Raw genomic sequence first — 25355 nt, forward strand, 5'->3', positions numbered from 1 at the left:
TGCATAGGGAATAGCAATGATCAGTATTATCAGTGATCTTCTGCTCTCAGACCAGAGCAGGAGATGCCAGGAGATGGACAGAGGCAAGTGAGGGGACCTCCATCCACCATTACAGATGATCGGATCCCCGCAGCAGGGCTGCGGGCGATCCGATCACCTATTTTAACATGCACATTGTGGCATATGCCGTGATGTGTACTGATCATGGTCTCTGAGGGGTTAATGGCGGACATCCGCGCGATCGCGGATGTCTGCCATTACCGGCAGGTCCCCGGCTGCTGCTAGCAGCCGGAACCTGCCGTGTATGACGCGAGTACCGCTTCGATGCTCGCGGTCATACACAGGACGTAAATGTACATCCTGGTACGCTAAGTACCATCACAACAGGATGTACATTTATGTCCGTGGTCATTAAGGGGTTAATAGTAAATTTAGCTGTAGTGACCAGTGTTGGGCAGCTGCTGCCAAGGCAAATAAAATCATTGGATGCATCACTAGGGGCATAGATGCCAACGAAAAGGAAATAATTCTACCACTGTACAAATCACTAGTCAGACCACACATAGAATACTGTGTACAGTACTGGGCACCAGTGTACAAGAAATATATAGTGGAGCTGGAGAGGGTTCAAAGACGGGCAACCAGAGTAATACAGGGAATGGGAGGACTACAGTACCCAGAAAGATTATCAGAATTAGGGTTATTTACTTTAGAAAAAAGAAGGCTTAGGGGAGACCTAATAACTATATATGAATATATCATGGGGCCTTACAGAGATCTCTTCCATGATCTATTTATACCCAGGACTGTATCTATAATAAGGGGGCATCCTCTACGTCTAGAGGAAAGAAGGTTTCTACACCAGCACAGACGGGGGTTCTTTACTGTAAGAGCAGCAAAACTGTGGAATTGTCTGCCAGAGGAGATGGTCATGGTGAACTCTGTAAAAGAATTTAAAAGGGGTCTGGATGCATTTTTGGAGAATAATAACATTACAAGTTATGGATTCTAGATCTATATCAACTCAGTAGGGTTTCATTAGGGTTATAGGTTGAACTTGATGGATTCTTTTTTCGACCTTATGAACTATGTGACTATGTTACTACTCTGTGATGGTAGCCAAGCCGGTCATTGGCTGCAGTGGCCACGTGACTTCTGCTGCTGAAGTAACATCGGAGTGGTGACCTGCTGCTATTGTTGCTGTAAGGGGCAGGTGGTGGATCCTCTGGGCCTGTGTGGATGATGACGTGAGCCATGCCAGGGAGAGGAGTCTCTGGTGCCGCTGGTTTTCACCAGAGCCTGCCGCAAAATGGGATGGTCTTGCTGTGGCAGGCAGCACATATGTCGCTACCCCTGGCACAACTCGTCCACGCAGGTTGTGTGGTACAGAAGGATAAAGACAAGACGTGGTCAGGATAGCTGAAGGTCAGGGCAGGCGGCACAGTAGCAGGGTCACAGAACAAGGATCAGGTACACGAATAAACAGGAACACAGGAAACACAGTAGCATTCTCTCAGGCACTAGGGCAACAAAGATTCCGCACCAGGCAGGGGGAGGTGCACACACTTATAGGGAAGGAACAGGTGAAGACACTAATTAGGGTGTACTGGCCCTTTAAATCACAGAGCTCCGGTGCGCGTGCGCGCCCTAGGATGTGGGGGCACGTGCGCCGGGACTAAGAACAGGGAAGACCAGGGAGGTGAGTGACGGGCTGGAACTGTCATGCAGGCGCGTCCCGTGATGCAAATCCCAGCCCCTCCGGCAGCGGGGACATTGAAAGGGGAGTGCTGTCAGCGTGTCTGGCCAGAGCGCTGATGTTACAGTTTCTTCACTTTCTGGGCACAAATCATCTTGCAAAGCCAGTACATCAAAAGCTTTATTCATCCTCCACAGTGTTAACTATTCAGTCCAGTGCCCTTCTCTTGTATGAAGTCATGCAATAGCAAAGAGGAGTTGGTGCCATTCTGTGATTCGCCAGAGAATAAAGGAAAAGGAAGCATCTGTGTGTGTGTGTGTGTGTGTGTGTGTGTGTGTGTGTGTAATCCTGGCAAACAGCCCACCTCTGGTCCCATTCATAAAAATGGAGATAATAAAAATAGATGGGTATCATGGAAGGTACTCTTATAAGAAAGGGACTCAAACACATTAAAAAGGCTAAAATAACCTTGTCACTACTCTAGTCCTTGTCAAAGGGTCTGATCGCTGAGATACTCATGGATTTCCAGAACGGGGGCCTGGCTTCATGCCCTCCATGCACCCTCCATGTCTGTCTCAGGAAATGTCAAGAGCAGGATAGGTTTGCTATGGGGATTTGCTCCTGTTCTGGACAGTCCCTGACATGTACAGAGGTGGTCAGACAGAAAAGAAAATCAAAAAGACAAAAATTACTTCCTGTGGAGCATACAGCAGCTACTGGAAGGATTAAGATTTTTAAATAGAAGTAATTTACAAATCTGTATAAAAAATTGTGCTTTGGGGTTTTCATGAGCTGTAAGCCATAATCATCACAATTATGACAAATCACGGCTTGATCTGTCTTGCTTTGCATGTAATGAGTCTCTCTCATATATTAGTTTCACCTTTTAAGTTGCATTACTGAAATAAATGAACTTTGCACGATATTCAAATTTTTTCGAGTTTCAACTGTATTTTGTAGTAACAAGAAACACTACTCCAGGTGTCTAATACAGGGTCAGAGAGGGGAAGAAAATGTTTTTACTTTCAACTTTGAATCCCTATGTTATTTACTGTTCCCTAGGGCAGTGATTCTCAACCTTTTTGGCGACTGTATCCCCGAAGGCTGAAAGAGTGTCTGCGGGAACCCTTCGCACGGGTATGTCCGCGGGTACCCCTCGCGATGAGTACCCGCGGACAAAAGGCGTGTGCTTACCTTTATACTGATGTGATACTTAATCCCCTTGTGCCATTATTCTCCCCTCCATCTTAATCCCCCTGTGCCATAATTCCCCCTCCACCGATCCCCCTGGGCTAATATATATATGTGTGTGTGTATATATATATATATATATATATATATATATATATAATATATATCATCCCTCCCATACACTTCGTTTTTACTTTTTTTTTTACATTACCCGGCTTGTTCGGGTACCGCTCCCAGAGTTCTGTTCGGCGCCGCACAGAAGGGTCGTCAGGGGACTTCACACGTCTCCCCAGCAACCATGCAACTCCCGAAAAGTAGCCCCTTTACTGAGAGCTGCCGCAGCCATTCCCCGCAATGTGCTGACAAATACTGGCCAATGCATGGCCAGTATTTGTCAGTGCATTGCGTACCCCCGCACAACCGCTAGGGGTACGCGTACCACCGGTTGAGAACCCCTGCCCTAGGGCCCTGCACTGGTATAACTTCTGCAGTTTTGCCTTAAATGTTCCTGTAAACATTTATCTTTATATCCAATACACCAGCATATTACATATAAATAGAAATGTTATATTGTTCAGGTATCTAAAGTAGGTGGCTCAGATAAAGCTGCAAAATATTAGAAATTAAATTTAAAAAAATGAATTATTTAACCTAATATTTTGATTTCCTTTTTACATTGGTGGGCAACAAGAGATGATGTAGTTAAATGTGACAAGAAAACAATATAAATAATAAGGGGAACTGTATGATCATCACTACTATGCTCAGAATAGTCACTCCCTGCAATATACAACATGAAATTTGCACATTTTTGTCATATTAATTTACAGTGATTAAATAGACTTCTAGAGTATGCTGAAATCATTTGAGTCATTATTTGTAATGCTAAATGTCGGATCAAGTTCATCTTCATCATCATCTTCATCATTGTCATCATCGTCAACGTCATCTTCTCCCTCTTCAGTGTCATCATCATTTGCTTCCCCGTTTTCAGCTCCCTCAATGACCATTACTTCTGGGGCAGCATCCTCCCTAAACCACACTGACTTGTAACCTCCATCTTCCTTTAAGTCTTTAGTAAGGATGGACTTGACCTTCTTGTCGTCTGAATCAGACTCCCCATCTGCTTCCTCGGACAGCTGACTCCCTGGAGGAGCACTCGTTGTAAGAAGAACGGTGCTTACTGCTGTAGCCGAAAGTAGGTTACCCTTAGAAGGCGCTTCAGTAATGTCACCATCCATGCCAGCTTCTAGATTTGAAGGCATTTCTATACTTAGGTTATCATAATCATTTATGAGTTGGTCAATCCTATCTTCAGATCCTCCAGAATTCTAGAATAAATAAATGTAATTAAACATCTCATCTAGTATAAAATTATCTCCATGAATTACAGCCCTTCCTGTACTGTTAACAAAATGGCCTTTTGCTCATCACTGACAGCCTCAGGAAAGAGAATACCCACTGTTTTAGGGTCTATTCACACAGCAGAATTTCTACTTACAGAATTCCTCCTCAAAGTAAAGCCCATAGACTTCTATGGGATTCCACACCTCTGTATTTCCGCACCAATTCCACACAAAATCTGCACAAGCCAGAAACCACCCAAGGAAGCGGAATTGGTGCGGATATTTCACCCATGTGAATAGACCCATAGAAGTTACTGTTAATGATAAAATTTTAGTTGCCTGCAGCTACCACTAGAAGGCGCTTAAGTGCTTACAACATACATTTTATAAATCAGTAACAATACCATGCAGCATTGTTAGAGCTGTTAAAGTGTCACTGTAAGTTGAATAATTTTTGACAGTCGCATCAGGTCTCGCTCCTCAGACCCACTGCGCATGGTGAGCGGGCACATCAGAGCAGAGGGGACAGAGCCTAGGTATGCTGGTTTAGGACTCCATTGCGCAAAACTGTCAATTTACATATTAGCACGGATGCTAATACAGCATGTATCTCCTGAATGGGGGCACCGATCTGGGTAAAAAATCCATCATTTTAATGCGGTTCACCTGCACTATAACCCTGTTTATTAGGTTAAGTGCGGGTGAACCAGCTGTAAGTTTCCTTTAAATTCACCGTGGACAGACAGAAAAGAAATTCAAAAAGAAAAGAACTTTCTCTGTATTATACAGCAGCTAATAAGTACTGGAATGATTAAGATTTTTTTTTATAGAAGTAATTTACAAACCTGCTTAACTTTCTGGCACCAGTTGATTTAAAAAAAAATGTTTAACACTGGAGTACCCCTTTTATGGCTATGTTAAAACACTGTTTTTTGAGCCTTAAAGCTTTTTTTTCTTTTTTTTTTTTTTTTTATCAAAATACTACTGAATGTGCAGGTGCATTTTCATCAATTTTTGGCATTTAGGACTAATCCGACTTTTTCTAGCCACATTTTCAGCTATTGCCCAAAAAATTGCTGATTGTATGGGAAGTGTTTGGGGCTTTTTACAGCCCAAAATACATACCAAAATGTAAAAATGGACACATTATGGTCCATAATTGACTGAAGAACAGGCCCCAACAATTAATTTTATCACCAAGCAATTATAGTCATAAAATGAATATATGTGTGTTAACAAAGAACCATTTTCACAAGTTCAGTAAAACTCAATTCACGGCTTATTTTTGCATGTTTTGTGAGCCAAAAAATCTGTAAGGCTGGGATCACATATGTGCGACATTCGGCACAGTTTCCCTTCGGTGTGCACCGGAGGTAAACTGATCCGAGAACTGATTCCATTCATTTGAATGGGACGGTTCACATTCATCCAGTGTCTCAATTTTGACAATGATTGGACACACCGGAGGGCACCGGACAGGGGAGCGCAACTTGCTGCGTTCCCCTGTCCACCGTCCAGAAACAATGGATGCTGGAAGCCACACAACTCATAACAAGTTGTCATCAGTTGTGGCATCAGTTGTGTCAAGATTTAGGCTAAATTCAACTATGCCGGATGCCAGACATATGTGAACCCATTCTAAGGGAATATGTCCTAACTTTTTATGCAGGGAATTTTAAGTTCTGCATCAGAAAATCAGTCCTCCAACCATGACAAGGATATAGAGGGAGAACTATCAAAACCTGCGCAGAGGAAAAGTTTCCCAGTTGCCCATGGCAACCAATCAGATTTCTTCTTTCATTTTTAATAAGGCCTCTGCAAAATGAAAGAAGCAATTTGATTGGTTGCTATGGGCAACTTTCATCTGCACAGGTATTGATAAATCTCCCCCATAGAATCAAATTCATCAACGCAGAATGTTAGACTTACTAAGATTAAAAAATGGAATGTTCTTCAAGAGTGGACTTTCATTCTATAGAGGAAATATTTTGCATACTAAAAAAAAATCTTTTGTTTAAAAGAAACTTTGCAATTGACACAACTTAAAAATACCACAAATTAACTCTCATATTTACAAAGATCGGATATTTCAGATGCCAGCAACAATGGTGTTGTCCTTAAATATGTGATTTTATCTATTTATCCCTGAGGGTGAACTACAGGAGCAGCTGGATGGACGAAAAGCTGCTTCCTCAGTGCCTATCCATTTCATATATATTCTTTGGCATACACTGATGAGGCTACTATAGATACTGGTAAAAGAAAAATGGTGGAAATTATTAGGTTACTATTCAGAATAAAGATAAAAATCTAAGTTTTTAGCCTAGTGCCCTACAGCACAGGGCAATTATTGGGCGAACAGAGCAATAATCACCCTGTGTAATAGGGCCAGCGATCAGCTTTTGACACTCATCTGTCAAAATGTCCTACTGCTGCTGTTCAGGAGATGCCCGGTGCCCACTACCCACCACTTCCTGTTCTCTTTTTTGAGTGGCTACTCAACCAACCAAATCACATGACCATATTATGTCATATGGAGACCAAGGAAGTGGTGAGCAGCGGAGATCAAGCACTGCTTGAACAGCAGCAGCAGGGGATCACGGCACTTAAATTATTTTTATTTTAAGACCACCTTGGCCACTTTTCAAATAACATACACTGCCGGACAACCCCTTTAACTAAAGTGACATAAAAAGCCTCCTTATAGCTACCAGCTTATACACAGACTGGCATCTTCTTCCTCATTCTGGCTGTGCAAGAAGAATTGTTGGTGGCATTTGTGCATCACCCAATAAGTGTAGCATTTTCTTACCATAAAAAATATTACATCTAAGAAATCAAAATATTACAATAAGAAATCGTACGTCAATATGAGCTACTCACACTTCCTGGCCCTTTTTTTAGTTTTCTTTGTATTGTTTTTCCATACTGCTTGTAAATAAGAAAACCCAGCCCAACCAAACACAGAACAAGTACAGCTCCCAAGGTGGCACCAAGGACTGCCATGTCATTTGCAGTATAATATGTATCCAATACTCGATCAGTACCTGATGGAAAAAATGCAAGAATGTAACGTGTAAGAAACATACATGGAGACTCGATGTACATTTTTTAAATATAATAGATTATAATAAAGAATAAAGGTTAACAAAACAATCACAAAAATAAGAAAAAAAATGTTTTTATTATTGTTAGGAAATCTGGCACCGAAGAAAAATTAAAAGGAATTATAAAATGTTAGTAGACTAACAGGGGTTATTTTTCCGTATAACTTGTATAACCCCTTTGAGCACCTGGTTAGATGTGACTGCTAACTTAGCACCAACTTTTGCTATGGCCAAACTTTGAACATGTGCTTAAAGGGGTACTCCGGCCCTAAGACGTTGCTGGAGTGCTGGAGGCTCCGTGTGTGAAGCGTTACGACCACAAAGCCGGAGTACTGTGAGGACTGTGAATTTATGGAACGGTCTACCTCAGGAACTGGTCACAGCAGGAACAATTAACAGCTTTAAAACAGGATTAGATACATTTATGGAACAAAATAACATTAATGCTTATGAAGAAATATAAAATCCCATCCCTTCCCCAATATCGCGCCACACCCCTACCCCTTAATTCCCTGGTTGAACTTGATGGACATATGTCTTTTTTCGACCGTACTAACTATGAACTAACTATGAACTATGAGTATCGTGACATCACGACTCTGCCCCGTGTGACGTCATGACACGCCCCCTCAATGAAAGTCTATGGGAGGGAGCGTGGTGGCCAAAGTCGTGACGTCACGATACTCTGGCCTCGTGGTTGTAAAGTTTTTCACTCTCTTCTTCTTTTCTTTTTGAATTTCTTTTCTGTCTGACCACAGTGCTCTCTGCTGACACCTCTGTCCATGTCAGGAACTGTCCAGACTAGGAACAAATACCCATAACAAACATATCCTGCTCTGGACAGTTCCTGACATGGACAGAGGTGTCAGCAGAGAGCACTGTGGTCACACAGAAAATAAATTTAAAAAGAAAAGAACTTCCTCTGGAGCATACAGCAGCTGATAAGTACTGTAAGGATTACAATTTTAAAATAGAAGTAATTTAGAAATCTGCTTAACTTTCTGGCACCAGTTGATTGAAAATTTTTCCCACCAAAGTACCCCTTTAAATATTCTAATATTTGCTGATTATGTAAATCACTGAGTGGAACTTTTTACTAGGTAACATATTCCCATTGGTAGATATATACATTGGATGGTCACTTTATTAGAGACACCTATATAGTAGCGCACTGGACCTGGCGGAGCATAATGTCACACGGGGGCGGAGCCGTGATATCGCAATACTCTGGCCCCGTGATCGTGATTCATCAGACCTTGAGCGAACATCTGATGATAGCGGGTGCTGCATGAAAGATTGCAGGGTCCCCAGCTGTGGGACCCTCTCGATCAGGCATCTTATCCCCTATCCTTTTGATAGGGGATAAGATGTCTTAGGGTCGGAGTACCCCTTTAATGATTTTATACTTTTGGACAATTAAAGGGTAAGTTTACATTTTTGGGTTGTTCCTGCCTTATTGGGGATTTTAAGATTAACGATGACTGGTCTTTCTAAGTTTATTCCCACCAAAGATGTTGGTTTTCTTGAGGTGTCGGCAATGCAGAATCAATCCAAATCCCTCAGATCACTAGATGTTCCCATTCTAATGTTCGCCTACACTGATCTACACAAAAACAAGCTTACGTGACTTCATGCTGAACTCCAAGGTCATGCACCATACAGGGAAGCTCCAATCATGAAGAGGCAGGTGTCCCTAATAAGGTGACCATTCAGCAAAGAGCATGTAAAAACAAGATGGGACAACCGTTCAAGCACCACTAAAGGAACAGCCACCATTGTTCACTGACGTCCTGCGCTTTGGTGTTTTTTTTTTATTACACGGATAAAGTTCCTCAGTAGGACTTTGGTGCCACCAGAATTAATTATCTTGAAAGTTCTTCTCTATAAAGTTCAATATTTAATTTTCGATATGGTTGAGAATGTAAGAAGAATTCCAAAACGATTTCTCATAGATGATGGGATTTAACGCCAAAAGTGAATAAAAGTAGTGCAAATAAAAAGTGGAGCAGTTCCTTATAGCATCCAGATAGATGTCTCATTTAAATCAAGTTTTTGGCAGCAGCTGCCTGACACTAGATAATATTCTTCAATATCACTTTTATGGATCTCTTGACATATGTTCTCTAAATCTTAATGGGGTTATCCAGCCGTATAAAACTGATGGCCTATACCAGTCGGCAACCTCTGGCATGTGTGCCACTCATGGCATGCGGGGTGCTTTTGAGTGGCACGCAGGGCGGGCTCCAGGATGAGAGGTGCTCACTCCGCTGATGGGGATCCAGGACACGTCCCAGATACCCAGGCGAGTGAGCGCCGCTTTCAGCTGTGTGCACACACAGCTTAAGCCTCCTCTCAGTGTGAGCTGCAGGACCTGTGTCTTCACTGAGAGGAGACCTGTGAACTCTGCCCCTACACAGTGCAGGCGCCGATGACGTGGGATATAGGTGAGTGAAATGTTTTTTTGTTTAAATCATCCTGGCATTAGCAGAGAAGGGGAGGCAAGGTGACGGGAGGGGGGATGGGGGTTTGCAAAGTGATGATGATGAGGGGAGGGGGGGTGCAAAGTGATGATGATGAGGGGAGGGGGGTGCAAAGTGATGATGATGAGGGGAGGGGGGGGGTGCAAAGTGATGATGATGAAGGGAGGGAGGTGCAAAGTGATGATGATGGGGGGTGCAAAGTGATGATGATGAGGGCGGGTGTAAAGTGATGATGATGAGGGGGTGCAAAGTGATGATGATGAGGGGAGGGGGGTGCAAAGTGATAATGATGATGAGGGGAGGGGGTGCAAAGTGATGATGATGGGGGCAAAGTGATGATGATGAGGGGAGGGGGGTGCAAAGTGATGATGATGAGGGGAGGGGGTGCAAAGTGATGATGATGAGGGGAGGGGGGGTGCAAAGTGATGAGGATGAGGGGAGGGGGGTGCAAAGTGATGATGATGAGGGGAGGGGGGGTGCAAAGTGATGATGATGAAGGGAGGGGGGTGCAAAGTGATGATGACGGGGGCGGGTGCAAAGTGATGATGATGAGGGCGGGTGTAAAGTGATGATGATGAGGGGGTGCAAAGTGATGATGATGAGGGGAGGGGGGGTGCAAAGTGATGATGAAGGGAGGGGGGTGCAAAGTGATGACGGGGGGGTGCAAAGTGATGATGATGAGGGCGGGATGCAAAGTGATGATGATGGGGGCAAAGTGATGATGATGAGGGGGGGGTGCAAAGTGATGATGATGATGAGGGGAGGGGGTGCAAAGTGATGATGATGATGGGGGGTGCAAAGTGATGATGATGGGGGTGCAAATTGATGATGATGAGGGTGGGGTGCAAAGTGATGTTGAGGGTGGGGTGAAAAGTGATGAGGATGGGGTGTAAGTGATGATGGGGGGTGCAAAGTGATGAAGATGAGGGGGGGGTGCAAAGTGATGAGGGGGGGTGCAAGTGATCATGGGGGGGGTGCAAGTGATGATGGGGGTGGAAGTGAAGATGGGGGTGCAAGCGATGATGGGGTGAAAATGATGGGGGTGATGGAGCATGTAATGGGGGTGCAAGTGATGGGGAGAGGGGTGCAAGTGATGGTGCAAGTGACGGAGGGAAGGGGGTGCAGGTGACGGGGAAGGGTCGGGTGCAGGTGACAGGGAGGGGGATGATGATTTGGATGTGAAGGAGCACTGGCTACTTCCCTACCTGGCTACCTACACAATTACCTGCCTGGCTACCTACCTTATTAAGTTCCCGGTTACATACCCACCTACTTAGCCACCTGGCTACCTACCTACATAGCTACCTACATACATAGCTACATACCAACATAGCAACCGAAGTACCTACCTACATTAATACATAGCTACCCATTTACCTACCTTGCTACCTACCTATGAACTTACCTCCATATCTACTTACCTACCTGCATAGCTACCTATCTACCTACTTATATCCAAGGAAAATCGTAGGTCACTAAAGTATAAGGTGCAGAATTCAGTGCAGTTTATTCAATTTAAAACAGTGTTACAGAGCAGGCTACGTTTTGTCGCCTCTCATACTTGACAAAGGCGAAGACAGGTCGCTGAAACGTAGCCTGCTCTGTAACACTGTTTGAAATGGAATAAACTGCACTAAATTCTTCACTTCTGGGGACTGCACTGGAAAAATGCAGAAACTAAGATGTTTGTCCTGCAGATGCTGCAGTGATGGGTTTTGGCTGGAAGAAGTTGTCATGGTGGTCTGAGCCAGATGGAGAACAGAAGGAAGGAGGATGCCGCCGACCATAAAAGATGTGAATTGTGAGTCAGTTAATATAACTGTATGTATATTATTGCGCAACACGACTGGGGTCTGATTCTGGGGTCTGTATTAAGTAAAGGGAAAGGGGGGGGCTGTATTGTGGTGGGATCTGATTCTGAGGTCTGTATTATGGGGTCTGTATTATGGTGGGTGGTGATTCTGGGGTCTGTATTATGGTGGATGGTAATTCTGGGGTCTGTATTATAGTGGGGTCTGATTCAGGGGTCTGTATTATGGTGGGATCTGATTCTAAGGTCTGATTCTCGGGTCTGTATTATGGTGGGTGGTGACTGGGGTCTGTATTATGGTGGGTGGTGATTCTGGGGGTCTGCATTATGGTGGGTGGTGATTCTGGGGTCTGTATTATGGTAGGGTCTGATTCTGGGGTCTGTATTATGGTGGGGTTTGATTCAGGGTCTGTATTATGGTGGGATCTGATTCTAAGGTCTGATTCTCGGGTCTGTATTATGGTGGGTGGTGACTGGGGTCTGTATTATGGTGGGTGGTGATTCTGGGGTCTGTATTATGGTGGGTGGTGATTCTGGGGTCTGTATTATGGTAGGGTCTGATTCTGGGGTCTGTAGTATGGTGGGGTTTGATTCTGGGATCTGTATTATGGTGGGAGGTGATTCTGAGGTCTGAATTATTGTGGGGTCTTTTTCAGAGGTCTGTATAATGGTGGGTGGTGATTCTGGGGTTTGTATAATGGTGGGGTCTGATTCTGGGATCTGTATTATGGTGTAGCTTGATTCTGGCGTCTGTAATATGATGGGGACTGATTCTGGGGTCTTTATTATGGTGGGTGGTGATTCTGAGGTCTGTATTATGGTGGGGTCTGATTCTGGGGTCTGTATTATGGTGGGTGGGGATTCTGGGGTCTGTATTACGGTGGGTGGTGATTCTGGGGTCTGTATTATGGTGGGTGGTGACTGGGGTCTGTATTATGAGGGGGGGGTGATTCTGGGGTCTGTATTATGGTGTGGATTGATTCTGGGGTCAGTAGTTGTTCTCACTGGTTCTCAATGGTTGTTCTCACTGTAAGGTCCTTGCAGCGAGAACAATATATAGGGACAATTCTGAAAAAAACACACCCTACGACAAGCCACACCCCCACAAAACCAACCCACAGCAAGCCATACCCACAGCAAGCCACATCCATGTTGCCACCACAAAAAGCGACTTCGAAAAAAATTGGCACAGCACTACCAAAAGGTTGCCTACCCCTGGCCTATACTAATCAATATTAGATCAGCAGGGGTCTGACTCCCTCTGATCAGCTATGTGAAGGGCAGGGGTCAAGTCCTGGGAAAAAAAGTGCAGGAACTCACCCAAGATTTCCACTGTAGGGCCGATCCTGCAGAACTACTGCTAATGGGAATGGTGTTCCTGCTGTAGAAAAGGTGCAGGAACTTAGTTCCCATGCGTTCCTGCAGGACTTGAGCCCTAGTGAAGGGGCTGTGGCACTTGTGCGAGACCTGCAGCCTCTACTGTGTTTTTTTTCTGCATCGCTGTCCTATTTACAATGGTGGTGCAAGGTGCTGCCGTAATATCCCATTCAAGTGAATGAGACAACATCGCAGTGCCTTGCACAACGGCTACAATACAGCAATGCAGCAATGAGCAGGAAAAAACACAGAAGAGGCTGCAGCTCTCACACAAGTGCCACAGCCCCTTCACACAGCTGATCAGCGGGATGCACCGTCTCACCAACCCTGATGCCCGAATAAGGAAGATAACGGGCGAATGAAGCAACAGATGGGCAATAGGTAAGTATTATTATTATCAGTATCACAGGTTGATGCGGGTTATACTGATGACTGATTCCTTTCTTACATCTATTGAAGTAATTTGAACGTTTTTAGCAGTGTAATATAATACTTTTCTCTTTTTTATTTCTGCGCATACTTATAATTATTTGAAATTTTAATGAAGGTATAAAAGTTAATTTGATCTTTATCTCAAAGTCCCTTCCATTTGAATGGGAAGTGAGAAGAGAAGAAGCTTCATGTGAGTTTATTTTTACGATTATTATCCTTTGGATACTAGAGGGGAATATTTTGATAGGTGGCAGGCCTACGGCTCACATACAAAATAGGGCCCACATATAACGTCATGGGACAGCTCATGTACCATATGTATGGCCATATGTACAGCATCGCTGTAAGGGGACAATAGCTGCATACATATGGCGCCTGATGGAGCCTAAGTAGCATCATATATAGGTCATACAACTGTACTATAGTGCTGTACTGCCTTTGTGCAATGGTGTTCAGGGGCTTTATTTATACCAGGGATGGACATTTTTCTTAGGATTTGTGACTATATGATAGCTACAGTGCCTATAGGGCATCTGAGGTAGTTTGAGGACAGAGTGGATATAATCTGTCTCTCCTAAAATAAATATAGCTTGCCTTCTGTACCCACAGTTCAAATTAGTACTGTATACAATTTTTCGAGTTTAAACTGTTGTCTCTATTACTATGTTCCAATACAACTGCAATATTTTTTTATTTTGCCTGTTGGTTTATGGTGACCATCTTTGTTTGGCTCCTGATGATTTTATTAGTTTGTGTACCTATTGTCTTTTGCGTGCGTAGCTTTTCCAGCGGTTTACATCTTCACCCCTCAACTTTTTCAGTCTGGAGGAGGAGAAAGGAATCTGGGGGGACAGAGAAGTCTGGGGGGCAGAGTTCTGAACATGGGCATTGGAACCATATTATATGCTCCCTGGGTCCATTTAACCCAGGGAGCATCCATAGCCAGCCACTCACCGACGAAGCATCCGTGCACACAGTTCAAAGACAGCTGTGACCTCTGCCCCAACGCAAGCACCGCCTGCACTGTGGAGAATAGAGAGCGTGCCCTGACTCTTCTGGAGATTGCTGAGTGGGACTTGGTGAGCATTTTTTTGTACCCTGGGGTGGGGGTGGGTGACGGGGGTTGGGGTGGGGTGGTGACCGGAAGGGGGGGGGGTGTATGGCTAATAATACTTAACTATTCTAGCTACCTACCAATCACCATAACTGCCTACCTGGCTGTGTTCCTACCTGGCAATCTACCTAACTACCTGGCAACCTAGCTACCCTACCTACCTGGCTGGCTTTCTACTTACCTAGCTACCTAACTGGCAACCTACTTACCTGGCTATCTACCTAGCCATCTAACTACCTAGTTACCTACATACCTGGCTATTTCCCTTACTAACTTCCTGGCTAGTAACCTAGCTAGCTATTGAGTTTCCTATTTTCCTGGCTACTTACCTATCTATTTTGCTACTTACCTACCATACTGACTGGCTACCAACCTAGCTTTCAACCTACCTGGCCATCTACCAGGTGGCTAGCAACCTGGCTACCTACTTACATAGATACCTACCTTTGTGGCTACTTATCTTCTTAACTGGCTACCTATCTACCTACCAAGTTACTTGCTTGCATTGTGTTGTGAAATGGTGGAATAAACAACACACGTTTTTTGCACTATACTTTTTTGTGTGCTGCTATCTTTATCGATGGATCTATTTGGGATTCCTTGACCAGGAGTCTAATGATGGCGTGCACTAACTACATTTGAGGGGTTGTGCTGCTCCACTTGGATTTCTTTGTACCAAGTTACCTGGCTATTTACCTAACTACCTACTTGGTTATCTACCTAGCTACATAACTATCTGAATTTGCCAACATGCTATCAACCTAGCTACCAACTACCAATGTACCTAGTTACCAACTTACCAACTTACACTACAATATACAGGCTGCCGCCGGTCACGTATGGTTTAGCACACTTTTATTATATTGCAGGATAAACTCAATATAAAGTGCAAAAACAGTATATAAAAACACACAAGATATATATACACAAAAGAATCCAACAGTAGGTATGGTCCAGGTTGCATGACATAAATTCCTTTATGCATCAATATGTTCTCATTTATGCCACTGTTCACATGTAAGTCTGTTTAGTCACTGTATCTGACTACATTCATTCTGGAGTTGGTAACTAGCATTCACGTGTAGCAGTTATTTCTCCATGCCACTATTAACACATATATACGTTTTTTAGTCCGTGAATATTCTATTTCAAACAAACAAGTCACTGTGGTTGGTCCGATATTCCAGTATTTATATTGTTCTTTTATGGTAACTAACATGGTGACTGCTAACAGATCGGACTAACCACAGTGACTAAGGAGAGTGTAATTGTTTGTTTGCAATAGAATAGCCACGGACTAAAAAACTTACATATGTGTGAACAGTGGCATGGAGAATTAACTGCTACACGTGAATGCTAGTTACCAACCCTGGAATGGATGCAATCAGATACAGTGAATAAACAGACTGACATGTGAACAGTGGCATAAATGAGAACATAAAGGAATTTATGTCATGTAACAAAAAAAACTCAGCTTTGACCAAGAACAGAATATCTGCCTATCTAGCTACTTACCTTCTTGGCTTTCTACCTAGCTACCTACCTGGCTATCTAGCAACCTCACAGCCCAACACTCACAGCCCAAACACACGAGGACGCCACATCCTAAGGTTATCACTTCCGTCTTGGCTCCGATCTGAGCCGGATATGACCTCCGTGTAAACAAATGCACGTGTGTGAGTCCGCGCTTGCGTGCACTCACTTGTTGCCATATGCAAGCGCGGACTCACACACGTGCATTTGTTTACACGGAGGTCATTTCCGGACACTATATTTATGAACCTGAATCAAACACATGGACACTTATATTTATGAACCTGAATCAAACCTCCTGTTGGAATTTTTTGTGTATATCTTGTGTGTTTTTCTACACAGTTTTTGCACTTTATATGGAGTTTATCCTGAGAGACTAAATATACTCAAATGCAATATGATAAATGTGTGCTAAACCATAGGTGTCCGGTGGCGGCCTGTATATTTTTTAGTGTAAGTCAATATTTTATTGGAACTTAATAAAAGGTATATTATATTGTATGGAAGGTCCCTATTCAAACCAGTGTCTATATTATTAGTGTACTGGGAAACTCACCAATTTAACCTGCTAAGTGTTAATACCTACCAAGCTAGCTAGCAACCTACCTACCAAGCTACCTAGTTACCTACTTCCCTGGCTATCTAACTACATGGCTACCTATGCAGCAAACTAGCTGCTTGCCTATCTAGCTACTTACCTTCTTGGCTTTCTACCTAGCTACCTACCTGGCTATCTAGCAACCTGGATACCAACCTAGATAATTATCTAGCTATATATCTACCTAGTTACCCAACTACCTGGCTACCTACCTAGCCAGCTAACAACCTACCTAGCTTGTTACCTACCAGGCTACCTAGCTAGCTACCTACCTGGCTAGCTAACAACCAACCTAGCTACCTACCTATCTTGCAACCTAACTACCTAGCTACCTCAATAGCTACCTGTATGGCTATCTACTTAGCTAGCCAACAACCTACCTAGATACCTACCAAGCTATCTACCTACCTACCTATCTAGCTAACAACTAACCTAAGGCGCCTGGTAGTAATGAAGAATATGTGCAGACACGCAAAAAAAGAAAAACATATCCGTATCCATAAATGTACAGAAAAGTTATCATAAATATAAGTGTCCATGTGTCATAAGTGTACCTTCCTTGTAGGAGGAGTTCCATTGCGCGCGCCACTCACAGCCCAAACACACGAGGACGCCACATCCTAAGGTTATCACTTCCGTCTTGGCTCCGATCTGAGACGGAAATGACCTCCGTGTAAACAAATGCACGTGTGTGAGTCCGCGCTTGCGTGCACTCACTTGTTGCCATACGCAAGCGCGGACTCACACACGTGCATTTGTTTACACGGAGGTCATTTCCGGCTCAGATCGGAGCCAAGACGGAAGTGATAACCTTAGGATGTGGCGTCCTCGTGTGTTTGGGCTGTGAGTGGCGCGCGCAATGGAACTCCTCCTACAAGGAAGGTACACTTATGACACATGGACACTTATATTTATGATAACTTTTCTGTACATTTATGGACGGATATGTTTTTCTTTTTTCGCGTGTCTGCACATATTCTTCATTACTACCAGGCGCCTTGTGTTAAGATATGGTGTGTATATCGCCCTGTGTAGTATGATCATCCTCACATTATACCGTTTTCCTTGTATTTTGTAAACAATCACGTGATTTACTTGCTGTCACCTGTACACTATTTAAACCCCACAATGTATATCAGTCACTGCTTGACAATGCCTGTGTGAGACAGGCGAAACGTCGCTCCTATAGATGTTTGGTTGAAATAAAAGCCATCCATTCTTTTTCACTTGGAAATTGGTGTGCCGCTGCCTCTTTGCATAACTACTTTGGACCTGGGACCGGGTTATCCAGCGTGCACCCCCTTCTCTACGTGTGCTGCCAAAAATATTACAACTCTAACAACTAACCTAGCTATGAACATACCAAGCTACCTATATAGTTAGCAACCTACCCATGCAGCTAGCTACCTACTTACATGCCTACCTACCTATCAAACTAGATAACAACCTACTTACTTTCTGACGTATTTACCTTCTGGGGTAGTCTATGGTGGGGGACAGGATCTACTATACTAACTATGGGAGGGCAGTGCACCTAAAAAATTCAGAGTCTAACATGTTTGGCTGGATGACTACGGGGATCTATCCAGTGCTGTCTTCTACTGCTTTTCTGTATACAGATTCTGTGTACAGCTGATATCTACTTTTTTATGGTCACTTTAAAGAAGATACAGGTCTGCATACAGTGGTTTTATTCAGTAATAGTATGATTCATTAGTCAGTCACTGTGTGATGTAAAGTGTGTTCCTGATGAGGCGGTATTATTTGGTCCTGGTATTGTTAATATTCTGGTATTATTGGTATTGTTAGTGTGTATATTGTGGTTTTTACTCGGTTTGGTGGTATTATCCACTCTGTGTGGGGTATAATTTGTTCCATGTATACTGATATTATTGGTAATATTGGTCTCAGTATTTAGGATTTGGTCAGTAATAGTATAGTGATAATATGTATAGTGATTATGGGGTAGATTCATCAAAACTTGTGTTGAGGAAAAGTCAACCAGTTGCCCATAGCAACCATTCAGCTTGCTTCTTTCATTTTTGAAAAGGCCTCTAAGAAATAAAAGAGGCAATCCGATTGGTTGCTACAGGCAACTGGTCAACTTTTCCTCAATACAAGTTTTGATGAATCTCCCCCGTATATTCCTTCTTGTATACTGGTTTTAATGCTTAAACGTGTCCTCTTCTATAAGACTTTTACTTAAGACTTATTTTTGCCCTGCGGTCTGTAGTTTTTATTGGTACCCTTTTTGTTTTGATGGGACTTTTTCATCACTTTTAATTCATTTCTTTCTAGTACATGAAATGACCAGAAATCAGCAATTCTGGACTCAGGTATTTTTTTTATGTTTATACCATTCACCATGCAGTTTTATTTATGTTATATTTTAATAGTTTGGACATTTCCACATGCGGTGATACCAAATATGTTTATTTTTGTTTACACTTTTATTAGGGGAGGGACGTGATCACTGATGTCCAGCATTAGAAATAAATGAGCTTGTAAGCGCACTTCCATGTACCCAGACTACCACCACGGTATACATGTGGTCAGAGTGGTCAGGGGAGTACAGGGATCTGGAGGAGGACAGATGGGTCTGGAGGAGAGGATCAAGGAGTCTGAAGGTGGAGACAGAGGATTTTAGGGGAAGATGCAGGTGGAAGAAGTCCTGGTACCTGGACAAAATGAAGAAGATAAAGACTACAGAAAAGATGTCACCTGTGAGTCACTGACATCAGTAAGCTCTGCAGTGATGACAGGTGAAACTGTACCCCAATCTGTGGCTTTTCAGCTATTACAAAACTCCCATAATGCCTAAGGCTTTCCAGTCACCTGAACCTAAATTGATTGGTGGGGTTCCAGCAGTTGGACCCCACAAAAAATGGTCTGCTTAGTCTGAAATGCCCAGTTCTATTTGTGTTCCCAGTCCGGGCCTGTTGGGAAGCAGTGTCATTCTGTGTTGCTTGTTGCTTACTTCCTCTCCACCTTATATGAGCTCTATGCTGCCAGACTTAGGCTGCTTTCACACTGTGAAATAGTTCTGTTTAGGAACTTCCGCCAGAAGTTCCGTCACTATATCGGCGAAACCCCACCGTTACAAAACCCCTGACGGCCGTGACTAAATTGCATTGCAGCCTATGGGTTTTTGATTACTGCCCGTTTGCACCCACATATGCCCGTAATTCATTACGGGCGTAATATAGTGACGGGACATCGTGGCGGAAAAATTACTGCATGCAGTAATTTTTCCGCCACGATGTCCCATCACTATATAACGCCCGTAATGAATTACGGGCATATGCGGGTGCAAACAGGTAGTTACAAAACCCCATAGGCTGCAATGCAATTTAGTCACGGCTGTCAAGGGTTTTGTAACGGCCGGGTTTCGTCGATATAGTGACGGAACTTCTGGCGGAAGTTCCTGAACGGAACTATTTCACAGTGTGAAAGCAGCCTTAAGTAGCTAAGGAGATATAAGCCTGGTTAGTCCCTGAATATGAGATCACCTTTCATCTAGTCTGTAAACTAACAGAGAGTATAGACAGTATTGTGCACAATGAAATGTAAGAGAAATTGGGGAGCACTCACGGTTTTGAAGTCACTTATGTGGTTAACTTTATTCTTTATTCCCGGTGCAAATCAATTCCATAGCGCAGGAAGCCAGGGTCTGCGAAGATAGAGGTAGCAGATGCCTGTATCTTTGCGGACCCTGGAGTCCTGCACTATGGAATTGATTTTCACCGGGAATAAAGAATAAAGTTAACCACATAAGTGACTTCAAAACCGTGAGTGCTCCCCAATTTCTCTTACATTTCATTGTGCTTGATATGGAATGCTTCTAAAGGGTAGAACACAGGAGGAAGCCGCAGAGTGGTCCTGCTTTAACGCCATGCTGTTGTTGCTAATACTCATGGATGGGAGGATTCTCGGCTAATGTAGCAGTGCCGATGTCTGTTTCTATTGCCTAGTATCATAGACAGTATTGTGTTTGCTGTCTGCTTTGGCTGTTCATTCTATTACTGAAGCTTTAAGACTTCTCTATTGGATTACAGAAAGTTAAACAGATTTGTAAATTATACAAAAAAAGATGGGGGGACACATTTTGATCAAAAAGTGCGCTAAGAGCCTCCATTTTTTTGACCAAGAGTGCTGTTGCAACTTTCTTTTTTGTACATTTTGTATTTGCCACAGCAGCGGGCACCTGTGTATTAGGTTGTTCTGCTGGCTATTTTTCCTTTTGTTTTTACTTTGTAAGTTGGGGGGTGTGGCACCCTCTTTAGCCGTGCACCCCACCCCTCTCAGACTGGAGGTGGTTTAGTCAATGGCTGATCCAACATGTCACACAGTCAGAGGCTAGTGCACAGCAGAGGTGAGTTATCATGTTAGGGTCCCATCCGATATGAGGCCACCTCCGCATGGGGGATGTGGAAACACATTTTGATCAAAAAGTGCGCTAAGAGCCTCTATTTTTTTGACCAAGAGTGCTGTTGCAACTTTCTTTTTTGTACATTTTGTATTTGCCACAGCAGCGGGCACCTGTGTATTAGGTTGTTGTGCTGGCTATTTTTCCTTTTGTTTTTAGATTTGTAAATTACTTCTATTAAAAAATCTTAATCCTTTCAGTACTTATGAGCTTCTGAAGTTAAGGTTGTTCTTTTCTGTTTAAATCCTCTCTGATGACACCTGTCTCGGGAAACGCCCAGTTTAGAAGCAAATCCCCATAGCAAACCTCTTCTAAACTGGGCGTTTCCCGAGACAGGTGTCATCAGAGAGGATTTAAACAGAAAAGAACAACCTTAACTTCAGAAAATAACAACCTTAACTTCAGAAGCTCATAAGTACTGAAAGGATTAAGATTTTTTAATAGAAGTAATTTACAAATCTGTTTAACTTTCTGGAACCAGTTGATATATATATAAAAAAGTTTTTTCCTGGAATACCCCTTTAACATTGAGAAGCTAGCAAACTTATTCAGGCAATCCAGTCAATATGGACTTGAAGACTGGAGGGACAATGACAACTCCACTGTACAAGTCCTCATGAACCTCAGTCCTGCTAACACTATATAGTGCCAATTGAAAAACCTGACATATGAAGCCTACAAATGAACGTTTCGGTGGATGTTCCCCTTGAAGAGAGGCCTGGGCATATGCTTAAAAGTATTCTTGATACCAAAACCATTGTGGACTGATACATGATTATCGTTTTTAAATACATGAATTGCTTCCTAATAAAAAGAGTATTTCAAGATAGAGCCATCTTCCAAAAAGAGATATTATTGTCTTTCTAGACCTAAAAGACATATTTTTCACATTCCCATAGCTCTTTCCCATCAGAGGTTTCTTCAGATTGTCATCTTTACAGAAAGCTGTCTCTCCAAGAAAGAAAAGGCATTTTCAATTTGCTGCTCTTTTGCACCTCCCCCACCCCTTTGTTTTCACAAAGATAATAACCTCTGTAGTGTCCCCTCTAAGATAAAAAATGGGTCATGGATGTTCTCTACATTTCACTGGCTTCTACTAGCCTACACAGAAGATATCCTCTGTCACCATTTGTCCCTTAGGCCCCTTTCACACTACAGGTATTTTACAATAACGGATGAAAAAAACCCGGATGCAATAACTGGTAATAATGGATGATAAATGATGACCATCATCCATTATTTTTAATGTTTTATATAAAATTTTATTTAATAATCCATTATTATTCTTTATCATTCGTTATTATTACCAGTTACATCTGGTTTGTTTTTCAGGCTTTTAACCCTTTTTTGTTAAGCTGTACTGAGCATGCTCAGTACAAAAAACGGATGTTAAAAAACCTGACAATAACTGATGATAACGGATGTTTTTCTTGAACATTCAGTTCCCATAGATTTCAATGTTAAATTATGACATCCGGTTTGTCACCATTTTTTTTTAACTGACATAAGTAAAAGCAGACATGCCTGATGCAAAAGGATGTTAAAAAAATTTGACATGAATGGAATTTTTTGATGGCCGTTTTTAGAACTTTTTGCCAGGAGTAATAACGGAGGTTTATTTACAGGATTATACCTGAAGTGTGAAAGGGCCTTATCCTTGACCTTTTAGGAGATTTAAGTTGGATTATACACTCAGGGAAGTACATGACAACCCCTTCTACATCTACTCAATGTCTGGAGTATCTAATTGGTTCCAAGGAACAAGGGATTTGCTTGCTCCCTATAAGATGTTAAAGGGGTACTCCGCCCCTAGACATCTTATCCCCTATCCAAAGGATAGGGGATAAGATGTCAGATCACCGGGGTCCCGCTGCTGGGGACCCCGGGGATCGCTGCTGCAGCACCCCGCTATCATTACTGCGCAGAGCGAGATCGCTCTGCACGTAATGACGGGCAATACAGGGGCCGGAGCATCGTTCCGTCAAGGCTCCGCCCCTTGTGATGTCACGGCACGCCCCCGTCAATACAAGTCTATGGGAGGGGGCGTGACGGTCGTCACACCCCCTGCCATAGACTTGCATTAAGGGGACGGGCTGTGATGTAATGAGGGGCGGAGCCATGACGTCACGCTGCTCCGGCCCCTGTATCGCCCGTCATTACGCACAGAGCGAACTTGCTCTGCGCAGTAACGATGGCGGGGTGCCGCAGCGGCGATCCCCGGGGTCCCCAGCAGCGGGACCGCGGCAATCTAACATTTTATCCCCTATCCTTTGGATAGGGGATAAGATGCCAGGGGCGGAGTACCCCTTTAACCCCTTAAGGACCAAGCCATTTTACACCTTAGGACCAGAGCGTTTTTTGAACATCTGACCACTGTCACTTTAAGCATTAATAACTCTAAGACGCTTTTACCTCTCATTCTGATTCCAAGATTGTTTTTTCGTGACATATTCTACTTTATGTTATTGGTAAAATTTTGTCAATACTTGCATCGTTTCTTAGTGAAAAATTCCAAAATTTGATGAAAAAATTGAAAATTTTGCATTTTTCTAACTTTGAAGCTCTCTGCTTGTAAGGAAAATGGATATTCCCAAAAATTTTTTTTTATTCACATATACAATATGTCCACTTTATGTTTGCATCATAAAATTTACGAGTTTTTACTTTTGGAAGACACCAGAGGGCTTCAAAGTTCAGCAGCAATTTTCCAATTTTTCACAAAATTTCCAAAATCACAATTTTTCAGGGACCAGTTCAGGTTTGAAGTGGATTTGAAGGGTCTTCATCTTAGAAATACCCCATAAATGACCCCATTATAAAAACTGCATCCCCCAAAGTATTCAAAATGACATTCAGTCAGCGTTTTAACCCTTTAGGTGTTTCACAGGAATAGCAGCAAAGTGAAGGAGAAAATTCACAATCTTCATTTTTTACACTTGCATGTTCTTGTAGACCCAATTTTAGAATTTTTACAAGGGGTAAAAGGAGAAAATGTATACTTATATTTGTAGCCCAATTTCTCTCGAGTAAGCACATACCTCATATGTCTATGTAAATTGTTCGGCGGGCGCAGTAGAGGGCTCAGAAGCGAAGGAGCGACGAGGGGATTTTGGAGAGTACGTTTTTCTGAAATGGTTTTTGGGGGGCATGTTACATTTAGGAAGCCCCTATGGTGCCAGAACAGGAAAAAATACCCACATGGCATACCATTTTGGAAACTAGACCCCTTGAGGAACGTAACAAGGAATAAAGTGAGCCTTAATACCCCACAGGGGTTTCACGACTTTTGCATATGTAAAAAAATGTTTAAAAAATGTCACTAAAATGTGTGTTTCCACCCAAATTTCACATGTATGCAAGGGTTAATAGCAGAAAATACCCCCCAAAATTTGTAACCCCATCTATTCTGAATATGGAGGTACCCCATAAGTTGACCTGAAGTGCACTACGGGCGAACTACAATGCTCAGAAGAGAAGGAGTCATATTTGGCTTTTTGAGAGCAAATTTTGCTCGGGGGCATGTCGCATTTAGGAAGCCCCTATGGTGCCAGGACAGCAAAAAATACCCACATGGCATACCATTTTTGAAACTAGACCCCTTGAGGAACGTAACAAGGAATAAAGTGAGCCTTAATACCCCACAGGGGTTTCACGACTTTTGCATACGTGAAAAAAAAATTTTTCACTAAAATGTGTGTTTCCCCCCCAAATTTCACATTTTTGCAAGGGTTAATAGCAGAAAATACCCCCCAAAATTTGGAACCCCATCTCTTCTGAGTATGGAGGTACCCCATAAGTTGACCTGAAGCGCACTTCGGGCGAACTACAATGCTCAGAAGAGAAGGAGTCATATTTGGCTTCTTGAGAGCAAATTTTGCTTGGGGGGCATGTCGCATTTAGGAAGCCCCTATGGTGCCAGGACAGCAAAATAACCCCCACATGGCATACCATTTTGGAAACTAGACCCCTTGAGGAACGTAACAAGGGGTACAGTGAGCATTTACCCCCCATTGGTGTCTGTCAGATCTTTGGAACAGTGGTCTGTACAACATTTTTAATTTGCACAGCCCACTGTTCCAAAGATCTGTCAGACACCAGTGGGGTGTAAATTCTCACTGCACCCCTCATTACATTCCGTGAGGGGTGTAGTTTCCGAAATGGGGTCACATGTGGGGTTTTGTTTTTTTTGCGTTTGTCAAAACCGCTGTAACAATCAGCCAGCCCTGTGCAAATCACCTCAAATGT

The 25355-nt window shown here is 43.0% G+C and overlaps 1 protein-coding gene across 4 annotated transcripts in view; it reads right to left on the reverse strand.

Annotated features, from left to right (window-relative positions):
- Positions 1 to 244: 244 nt before the first annotated feature.
- The window catches only part of CDHR5 (cadherin related family member 5), a 137863-nt gene continuing 112752 nt past the window's right edge, over positions 245 to 25355 (reverse strand). For all 4 annotated transcript variants that reach the window (XM_056527002.1, XM_056527001.1, XM_056526999.1 and 1 more), the window contains 2 exons: positions 7117 to 7280; positions 245 to 4218 (listed from right to left, as the gene is read on the reverse strand). In XM_056527002.1, coding sequence (XP_056382977.1) covers positions 3733 to 4218; positions 7117 to 7280 — 650 coding nt within the window. In that variant the 3' untranslated portion in view covers positions 245 to 3732. The remainder of the gene's footprint in view (positions 4219 to 7116; positions 7281 to 25355) is intronic.

This window comes from Hyla sarda, chromosome 6, assembly GCF_029499605.1.
Source record: "Hyla sarda isolate aHylSar1 chromosome 6, aHylSar1.hap1, whole genome shotgun sequence".
In the NCBI taxonomy this organism is placed as follows: Eukaryota; Metazoa; Chordata; class Amphibia; order Anura; family Hylidae; genus Hyla; species Hyla sarda.